Source organism: Nannospalax galili, unplaced genomic scaffold (assembly GCF_000622305.1).
Source record: "Nannospalax galili isolate Female #2095 unplaced genomic scaffold, S.galili_v1.0 scaffold34, whole genome shotgun sequence".
NCBI classification, from domain to species: Eukaryota; Metazoa; Chordata; class Mammalia; order Rodentia; family Spalacidae; genus Nannospalax; species Nannospalax galili.
In genome coordinates this window covers 6,985,501-6,996,681 of record NW_008338996.1, presented here as the reverse complement: position 1 = coordinate 6,996,681, position 11,181 = coordinate 6,985,501, and the positions used below count along the sequence as shown (strand labels likewise).

Sequence of the window (11,181 nt, the reverse complement as noted above, 5' to 3'; positions counted from 1 at the left end):
GAGGAGATACTTAAAATGTTCTCTGATGTTCATGAAAATTTTATTTTTATTATTTTTAAATAAATGACAAAAAAAAAGAGATAAGGCCAGTGATTACTTCCACGATTTCCAGTGGCACCCTGACACAGTATCTCGCATGGATACATATTAGTGTTCTGAAATAGCTTCATGAATATATACATTCAGAACAGAATTGTCAGTATTAGTTTTGAGGATATAACCTAAGAATATTTTGGTGTTGAATTATAGCGCAAATCAAGTGATTTCTAAGCGTTTGACTTCTTGAACACGGAATGTAAAAATCCTCACTTCTCTGAGGATGAACCCCATGATTGGTTGTGTGTATTTAAGATTCCTATCAAAATGCAGTAACAGAACTTGTAGCCCTTTCCACAAAGTGAGGAAAGATCAGCCAGTCACAAGCCTCTCCGACACTGAGACATCAGCTTCGAGCTTTTGATAAGTCTGCACCAAGGGAACACTGAACTGAGCCCAGAGCCGTCAGGGAAGAAAGTATCCTATTCTTTGTTTGTCCAGGCTCAAGGAGTACATTTAGCATGTCCAGAAAACACTGCAGTCATCACCAACAAGCCTTGCAACTTGTGGTTTTTCTAATTAGGTGAAAAAAATTTAACCAAATTTTGCATATAGCTCAGTCTACCTGTTTTGGAGTCATATGTAAATACATTGACAAAATATTGCAAAAAAATATATCTTTTCGGTGATCTAAATTTAGCATCATCATCCATTTAAACCAATATTCACAATTTAATAATTTTTAAAAATATTCTGGCTATAGATATGGCTCAGTGGTCAAGAGCACTAGCTGCTCTTGCAGAGAACCCAAGTTCAGTTCCCAGCACCCACATGGCACCTAACAACCATTCATAACTCCAGTTCTAGAAGATCTGATGTCCTTTTCTGACCTCCACCAGGTATTGCACGACACAGGTACACTTACATAAATACAGGCAATAAACTCATACATATAAAATATAAAATAAATAATAAATAAAAGTATTTAGAAATATTATTACTTAGACTTAGTACCCTACATAGGCATCAAACATTTAGATTACCTGTTGATACCAAATATTTGCACGTACATTGGAGAAAACTGAATTCAGCTTATGAATGTTGAAGAAAGGAGAAGGGCTGGCAAGATGGCCAATGAGTAAGATGCTGCCAAACCTGACAATTAGAACTGGATCTCTGGGACCCACATGGAACCAGACAACCAATGTCCCCAGGTTGTCCTCTGATCTCCAAACGGGCACTGTGGCACATGCACACATGCTCGCACACACAAACACATGCAATAAATAGGTAGATATAATTTTTTAAATATAGAGGACTATCAGTCAGGGAGACCCCTAATGGGTAAAAGCTTTGCAGTAAACAATCCATTGTAGCAAATTCTCCCAATTTCATATATAGTGTAGGAATGTAAGTAAACACTGGACAAATATGATAATAACAATATGTCTGAGTGTTCACTGGGCTTCTTCCACATATAACATTCTGTGGCACATTATTATCTCCTTGAATCCTCCCCCAAACCATATGAGGTGGGTCCTATTATCATACTATATAGGTAAAATAATGCGCAAAGTGAGGAAGTACTTTTCTTAAGCTTGCACACCCAGTAAGGAAGAGAACCCATGTTTGTACTAAGGGGCAAGTTCTCACCGGGACTTATCTCTGTATTTTAGTGCAACATGAGAATGCTGAAAAACTAACAAGTTTTCATACTCTGTCCTGGGATGCTGGGATGATGAAGAGTCTACCTCCCCCTTTGGCATCTCAAAGCCTAGTAAAGGGGCTTAAACATTAAGCAAAGGCAATCAGTTTGACAAGTTCTATAATAGATGAAGCAAAATGCCTGTGAACACAGAAAATGACACCTACCCAACTCTAGTCTGTGAGGTCAAAGGAGGTTTCTCTGAAGCTCTCTATGTAATGATAGACCTGTTGTGCCTGGATGATATTTGTGGTAACCCTAATATTTTGTTTAAACCAATAGAACATACTGTTTGAGTGGTGATGGAAGGCAAGTTGGAAATATTCATAGTGGCTTAGGAAACCAGCCCAGATGGGGAAACATGTCTCCCCCTACATAATCCATGAAATAGCTAAGGAATATTTCATTGGTGAGTTCCAGCCTACAAGAGTCACTGGCAGAGAATGTTGAGACCAGCTAAGAGCTGCTTTGCTCATGGATTTGTAGACAGGGCAGAGCTTGGGTGGCTCTTTGGAGATCAATGCAATGCCCTAGGTCATCTTAAGGATTGATTGCTAGGCTCTATCCTGCTACTCTGACACCTCCTAAAAACAACAAACATTGCCTGGTGTTAATTGCCCGGGTAAAAGGAGAAGTCTGAGGCCTGTCCCATGCTGTGACAGGTCCCAGCTGGTCTCTAAACAGGGAGGGACAGCTGCCACACACTCTGCAGAGATCTCCCAAGGCAAAGTAGGAATAGGAACTGATTCCTTTGGCTTCTACTAGGTGCTACACACTCAGCCAGACACTTTATGTTCCATTTTTGTATTCGGCTCTAAGAAATAGGCTTAATTTATCTCCATCTCAACACATGAGAAAATGAGGCTCAGTGTCTACAGAGCACCATACCATGCAATGATCACTCTAGAATGATAGACAGTCCACTGTACTGTCTAATGCAGCTGACACTTGCTCAATATATGAGTACACTTGCTTAATATATGAGTACTGCAATATATGAGTACTTGCCTAATATATGAGTACTGCAACTGAAGATGGACTTCTAGCTATGTTGGCTTTCGGTAGATTTTAACTTAAAATTACCACAGATTAAAAGATCAGGTGAACAGACCTAAGGACTTGCACAGACTAGGCAGTTGTTTTTGGAACATGTGTTTCTTAACTTTAAGTTTTCTGTTTCTACAAGAATGAGAACTTTCCAGAAAGCAACCATCCATCTAGTCTTCCAATTTTTGCTCTTCCTTCTCCTTGCCAAAGCCTAGCCTGAGGGAAAAAAAAATGAATGAGTAAAGCTTATTTTCTGACCATCCCAACCTCTGTAAAACCATCCTTAGGTGATGGAAACAGTTCCAAGAAAAGCAACAGGGGACACATTGACATTGCTGTTCAGTGAAGCTCCAGAGGCTTCAGAGTTCTCCACAACCAATGTGCTACAACACACCCATTAGGGAGTAGAGCTTTCTAGTTAAAAGATGACAATCCCTAGGGACAGGACGTGAGTGAAAGCAGAGTCCAGCTTTGTGTGTGTCAAGGGTGAGGGAAAGGTGTCAGTGCAGGGAGACAAGAAGGAAGAACATTTACCTTAAAAGGACCTCCCAGGTTCCCTTCAAATCCACCCTTTTAAAATTAAAATCAAAACAAAACATGCTAACCACACACATTTTCCACACATGGCAGGAAGATCTGTTCACTCATTTGTTCATCCGTGTCTTACTTGCCAGTTTAAGTGACTTCAAGTTGTTAATTATTTTTATTTTTATGTATGAGTAATTATGCCTGTACATATGTAAGTGCACCCATGTGGTGCAGTACCCAAAGAGGACAGAAGGGTGTTGGATCCCCTGGTATTGGAGTTATGAATGGATGATTGTTAGCTGCCATGTGGGTGCTGGGATTCGAACCAGAGTCTTCTGCAAGAGCAGCCAGTGCTCTTAACCACTGAGCCATCTCTCCAGCCACAGCTGCAAGTTTCAAAGGGTGAGAGCTGTAAAGACAGCTCAGATGGTGAAGTGCTTGCGTTGGACTGGGGATAGAGCTCAGCAGTAGAGTTCTTGCCTCAAGGCCCCAGATTTTGATCCCCCAAACCACAGAAATAGAGAAAAAAAGGAAAGATTTCATTCAATGGTAAATTGCTTGCTTTGCAAGCATGTGGACCTGAGTTTGATCCCCAAAACCCACTTTTTAAAACCCAGGTATGTGATGTATGCTTATAATCTCAGCCCTGGTGAAGTGGAAACAGTTGGACCCGGGGCTTTCAGTCAGCCTGCCCAATGTACGAGCTGCCTGTCAGTCCATCGGTGACTCTGAATAAAAAACTAAGGAGGGCAATATTCCTGAGTAACAACACATCTAACACTGTCCCCTGGCATCCACATACGCTCACATGCATGTGTTTGGACTCACATACACTTGTGCACACACACATTCATATGTATCATATGTATACACACACACACACACACCCTTATGCATGTGTGTGCATATACACAAAAGAAGACACAAAAAGAAACAAGATTGTCGTTTGTCGTCAGAAACACAAGGTTAATGCAGTCATGTTTTATAAACCTGCACCTTTTGTTTACATTTTAACCAAGAAACAGAGACCGGGAAAGGGACTTGTATACCATCATACAAAATGTTCACCATCCAAGAAGGGATTTCCCCTATTCAGCCTCAGCTCTGAAACTGACCTGGAACATTTCTCTTCTATGTCCCTTGTGCAGAGGCCAAGGAGAAGAATGTGACGACATGAACAAGATCAATGGCGACGGCTGCTCTCTTTTCTGCCAACAAGAAGTTTCCTTCAACTGCGTTGGTGAGTTTTTGCCACCGTATCTCTGACTCTGGCTTATTGGCTGGTTACAATAACCACGATTATGACTAAACAAATATTTGCTTCTTTGTGCTGCATACCTGTCAAGTGTTTTCTATGTGCCAGGCACTGTCATAAGTACCAAGAGATACAGCAACAAAAACCGAAGAAAAACAGAAGGTCAAATGTCCCTGTGCTTAAGAACTTATGCCCTTAAAGAAGATGCCCATGGCAGGTGACATTTTTTATCCAACTTTAACATACTGATGTGATTGTTTTCTTCACACCAGCTCTGCAGGATGCCTATTGCCATAGATAGATAGATATAGATGATTGATAGATGATAGATAGATAGATAGATAGATAGATAGATAGATAGATAGATAGATAGATATAGATAGATAGATAGATACATGATAGATGTGTGTGTGTGTGTGTGTGTGTGTGTGTGTGTGTGTGTGTGTGTGTGCTTTTATTCTTTAGAGATGGGACACATCTCTGGATGTGTGACTAGGTAATGTACCCGGAATGACGTGGATCAGCAGGCGGCTGATGACAAAAATCATGATTTGCACCTGATTTTGTCTGAATTTCAAGTCTCCACTCAGCCCATTCTGCACAATCTCTCACCTGGATCCACTAAGTGCCAGGAGCCTTGATGTAGACCCAGAACCTTAGGCCGTCTCTCTGTTCTGCAGTGTAGCTGGAGAAACAGCAGACCAGCCTGTGTTTAGAAAGCAAACCTCCTTTTCCCACCTTTACCAGATCGGATGGAAAATGTGTTTTCCTCTGCCTTCACAAGGAGTCTGGCCGATGGTGTTGTTTCAGCCCCACTTGGGAGGCCCTGGCCAGCCCAAGGCTGGTAAACAGACAGGGGATGGGGGCAGGGATGGAATTTTGAGCTGGCCCAGATGAGATCATACTTCCTTTAAGATGCAAATCGATACCTGAAGATCAAAGGTCCTTTGGCTAATCCCCTGGGCTGGAGGTGAAAACTAATCACAATTCATTTGCAAGTACAAAAGACAGGGGTGCTCTATCTGAAAAGGGAAGAGGCAGCCACGGGAGGGGTGAAAACCTTGGTGGGAAGATTTCTCACTGAAAGGAAATTTTCTAGGAGGACTAAAGGAAGGAGATGTCATCGCATCTTTGCATCTGCAGCGCATTACGGGGCTCTGCTTAAACATTCTTTTCCCTAGTAGGTTGAGGTCCATGAGGATAAATAAAAGAAATGCATTATTTAGCTTTTATTCCATTTCCAGCACATTTGCTGAGCAGCTACTATCTCCTCTGCACCAAGTAGGGCCTGTGCAGCACAATGGAGATGCTCTGTGAATGTTGTCGGGTAAAAGAAGATACAGAAGGAAGGACAGGGAGGGTTCTAGACAGAACTTGGGCTCTTTAAATTGCAGAAGATTTTCCCTATGTTGAGTTGAGTGTTACTCATGGTAAAAGCTTGATACTAGCCTAGTGGCAGGCGGGAAGAAAATTTAATTAAAATTAAGAAAATCAAGTTCTTATTCCAGTGCTGAGAACTTCCATAAGGTTCCTTCCATAGTTCTCTTCCGTACTTTGAGCTTCAGGGTACTTTCTGTGAATGATGGAAATCCTTAAGTGAGATCTCTGAGAATCTGCCCTTCTGCTGTGTGATTTCCAATGCCTGTGGCTGAATTCCTCACAATCATAAACTCTACTTGAAGAGAACCTTCCCCTTTCCAAACATCATTAATCTATACCTGAAAATATCTGCCTGTTTTACTTGTATGAACATAGTATGTGACTTAAGGGCCCCTAGGAAGAAGGTTGGCTTGGTGATGGTGGAATGTGGAACATGGACCCCTAAAAGAGATGCTTGACATCTGACATTTGTGTTTTATGCACAACTAGAAAGATGCTCACAAGTACACACTTCGAGTCCATGGACAGGGTCCACAGATCAGAACTACCCTACTGCTGGCAGATATGAGTATTGCCAAGAGAATGAGACTCAGTCCTTCACAGGTCATCTACAGACTTATTCTCTACCTTGTTCTAAGGGTCCTTCTGCTGGTGGTAGTGTTGGTTGACCATCTTTATATGTCAGGCATATTTGTAAGCTCTTATTCTCATGAAAACTCTTTTATGCGTCACTTTACAAAGTAAGAAGGAAAGGTATAGAGTGGAAGGTAAAGATATAGAGTTGTTATAAAGATGTATTTAAACCCAAGTCTGACTCCGTGCTTACTGTGGTAAGCCACTTGAAAAGTAAAAGGCACTCCTGATCTTAAAGAGATTTGAGGGTGAATGACGACTTTATTATTTTGAAGGAATTGATGTAATGGACTACAAAAGGGGAGTGGATTGTAAATGGTGTCAAAGGAAGGCTCTTTCTTATTCTTGTACACTGAGTGGTGTTTGTGTTGGGGAAGACATCAGTTGTGCCCTTGATTTGTCATTTAGAATTCCCTGACACACATAGAGACACAGACATTCCAGGCAGAATAAAGATCATCCTAAGAACCCTGTTTCCAGGGACTGTATGACAACACAAACTCCTTACCTTAAATCTTGAAAACCTTCTTCTTCTAAAAGCAGCTTCTGAAGTATAGACAGAGAATTTTGGACACCATCCCCCCACAAAGAAAAATAGCTTTAATGGGGCTGCAGTGTGGGAGGCTTTGACGAAGAGAACATTCATCAGATCTTGGCATGTGTGAAGAAGGACAGAGGTCAAGACAGTAGCCAGGAAAACAAGCTCAGGTGAGACTGCCTTGGGTTCACATCATGACTTGGATGTCTGATGTTGTAAGCTTTGGTATTCTCATCCAGAAAATGTGAAAGACCTAGCACCTCCCTTGGAAGATGTCTGTCAATATTTTGAGGTGTTTACTCTCTGAATCCCCTTCCCAGATTTAAGGAATCATTCTCCTAATGAGGCAGAGCTCAATCTTCAGTAGAACAGTTGAACTAATCTTCCCCAATCATCCTACAGCTTAGGTGGGTAGACTTTCCGCCTGCCCCAACACACAACCAAGTCACAACATAGACTCAGAAGTCAGTGCAGAACCCATTTTGATAAGGATGCAGTGAGTGGCAGTTTCTAAAGTACCAAACACAGTATCTAGCATCAAAACTGAGGTCATATAGCAAAAAGTGTATTATTTCTTCCCAAGGCCAGTCCCAGGGCTAGTGCTTCAGCCTGGAGCTGGATGCTAGAGCATACAATTGTTCCTCTCCAGCCATCTCAGAGAGGCCTCCATTAAGTACTGGGTATTTCAAATCTATGGCATTTGTTTTTCTTGCTTAGGCTAACTGAAACTGGTTTCTGTTGTTTGCCACTTAGAATCCTCATTGTAAAATTTTCTCATAAGACACAGTGAAGTTTAGTCCCATTTCCTGGAACTAAAATTGCCCTCTCGTGTGAATATGGGGATTCAGGTCACTGTAGAGAATGAGATATGAGCAGTAACTATCCTTTATAGAGAGCCATAGTACTGGATGGTAGCCCTGTATTATTTATCTTATTAAATGTGAACCTATGTGAGGTCTCTTACTGCCAGGTGTGAGATCTGAGATTTACTGTGATATCTTAACTGACCTAAGTTCACAGATATGTGGTACTACCTCCAGACTGAGCAGGGATCCCTGCTTTTCCTATTATGACATTCTACCATTAGGAAGACTTACCTCCCTCCTTCCGTCCTTCTGTCCCTCCTTCCTTCTCCCTTCTTCCCTTCCTCCCTTTCTCCCTTCTTCCCTTCCTCCCTTTCTCCCTCCCTCCTTCCATCCTTCTGTCCCTCCCTCCTTCCCTCCCTCCCTTCCTCCCTCCCTCCCTCTCTCCTTCCTTGTTTCCTTTCCTTTTTTGAGACAAGGTCTCAACTACGTAGCCCTGGCTGGCCTGAAACTCGCCGTGTAGACCAGGCTGGCCTTGAACTCTCAGAGATCCGTGTACCTCTGCCATGAGAGTACTGGATTAAAGGTGTGTGCCACTATATTTGGCTCAGTTAATTTTCTAATACAGCCCAGGGCCACCTGGCCAAGATGGTACATGTCTACAGTGGGCTGGGCCCTCCTACAGCAATTAACAATTAGAAAATGCCTTAAGCCAGGTATGGTAGCACATTCCTTTAATTCCAATTTCCATCCTTCCTTCCTCCCTTCCTTCCTCCTTTCCATCCTTTCTTCCTTCCTTCCTTCCTTCCTCTCTCCCTTCCTTTCCTTCTTCCTCCCTCCTTCCCTCCCTCCCTCCCTCTCTCCCTCCCTCCCTTCCTTCCTTCTTTCCTTTGTTATTCTACATTGCTTTCCTTTTTTCCCTCCTCCCTTAGCTTGTCTCCTTTTTAGTTGTTGTTCTTGTTGTTTTTCCCCTCCTCCTCCTCCTCCTCCCTCCTCCTTCTCTACACCCTCCTCTTCCTCCCTTTCCTCCTCTTCTCTTTTCCTGCTGCTGCCCTTCCACACTACCCTTGTCATCACTGACCATTTAGAAGGACTCCATTCCCTGGGCCAGTAACACCAGTGTAAGGGTGGGTGACAGATTTATGGGGACATTCCCCTTCACTTTTCAGAAGCCCACACATCCGGAAGTATTCCCTAGGTGCCAATGTGTTATTATGCAACACTCTGGGGACTTCTCTTTCCCACTTTCCCACCCTCAGTGCCCTAGTTCCCCCCCCTTTAATAAGTTTTTTATTAAAACAAATACCACCCACAGGACCTCTTGAGTAATGCAGACTACAACCCTTCGCAATGTAGAAATTATCTTGTCCTTTTTCTCCCTTTTAAAACTATAACGCACACCAGGCCTGGGATTTTCTTTGGAAACCACGGTATCAGTGAAGTGATAACTCCCCCAGCAGGCGCTGGCTGGAGGCATTGTTCAGCAGTGGGGATTCCTCTTGAAAGCACTGAATCACAAACTACAGACAGGCTGCTGATAAAAGCTGAAGGCTGGTAGGTAATGGCCAAATTAGCCAGACAAAATGTGAAGGATCCCCAAAAGGGGTTGTACCTCGTCATATATCTTGAGCCGGAACTGGAAGCATGCTACTTTCTAAGAGGATGTTTAAGCCCTTATAGAAGATGCAAGACTGATCCTGTTTGATTTACCACTCTGCATGCTTCAGGGGTGTGGGGATGGTTCAATCCAGGTTCCAGTTTAGAGATGGAGCTTGTGGAGTTTAGCATCTTGAAGCCTCAATTTATCCTTTTGTGAAAGGCATTCTATGTAGTCTCTATATCCACTGAGCAATTCTAGTTTCTCTAGTAGCTATTTAAAGGCATGTGGAGATTCAAATCTTGGATGATACTGATGAATAGTTAGGAAAACAAAGTCAGAAGGACTCCCACTTAGTCCAATCTCCCAAATACACAGGCATTCCCACTGTGCCTCTTTTCCTCCCTCCCTCCCTCTCTCCCTCCCAGCTCCTCTCCCCCAGCAGGTCTCAGCACCACTTTTTCTCTCATCCCTGACGGGGCATCTCTAGTTCTGCCTTAGAGTCAGGGCCAGTAACTCAATTAGCACTCCCTGCAGCCCAGCACCCTCCCTTCTGTGTGTGAGGCAGATAAGAGGTAGGGGGCTGGAGATCAATCTGCCTCCCCACCAGTTGTTGGGAGGAACAGGGGGTCAACAAGCCTGTGGCCCCTCTGTCAGGCCGCCCTGGCCTAACTGAGCCAAGGCGAGAAAAGAAAACAAGAAGATGAATCGTTGTGTCTTCTTGGTTGATACTCTGAGGAGGAGACTTTAGAACAACATTGTCTAAAAAGGAAAACAGCGTCAGTGGCAGGACGGAAGAGGAGGGAGGGGAGAGGAAGTGGTGGGCTCTGCTGGGAGCTACATTTATTATTCTTTTCCTAACGCCGTGCAATTACAGCAGAAGACCTACCTTTCACCTTTAAAAAAAATTAAAATGGCCGGGCGTGGTGGCACACGCCTTTAATCCCAGCACTTGGGAGGCAGAGGCAGGCAGATCTCTGTGAGTTCAAGGACAACCTGGTCTACATAGTGAGTTCCAGGACAGCTGGGGCTACAGGGAGACCCTGTCTCAAAAAGACCAAAAACAAACAAACAGCAAAAAAAAAACCATACAGTGTGCTGAAGAAAAAGAACAAGGTTTTATGAGAAAATTCAATAAAGGAAGCACTTTCCAAAAAAAAAAAATTAAAATGTAAACAACAACATTAAACTTTCCTGGATGCATAGAGCCAGTCACATATCCCTCTGAGGAAACTGCAGCAAATTACCCCAAAAGATCTTCTTGAAATAATGCTTTCCTTGACTTGAAGATAGGCCTTTATAAAAGACACTGAGAAATATGAACAGAGGCAATGATACTGGTAAAGTTGGTGGTGGTGATAACCAGGATGTTGGACTTTACATAGCATTGGTATAGCAACATACAACATCATAGTTACGAACATGAAGTCTGGGTTAAAGCCTGGTCCAGAAACTTAAAACTTGTGCCTCAGTTTTCCCATCAGTAAAATGGTCTAGTAAATACTGCTATTTCTTAGAGTTTCTGTAAGGATCAAATAATTTTACTGATTTGTGAAGGTAATTCAGGAGCAAAGTATTTGTTTGCCATGCACAACATCCTGAGTTCAGTCCCCAAGAAAAGAGTTCATTTGTGTTCAGCATTTACACAAATGAACTCTG

General features: G+C 42.8%; 1 protein-coding gene across 1 annotated transcript in view; it reads left to right on the top strand.

Moving 5' to 3' along the window:
• Positions 1–11,181, top strand: part of Pappa (pappalysin 1) — a 252,646-nt gene that overhangs the window by 120,489 nt on the left and 120,976 nt on the right. Inside the window, exon 9 of the mRNA XM_008833486.3 lies at positions 4,465–4,556. Coding sequence (XP_008831708.1) covers positions 4,465–4,556 — 92 coding nt within the window. The remainder of the gene's footprint in view (positions 1–4,464; positions 4,557–11,181) is intronic.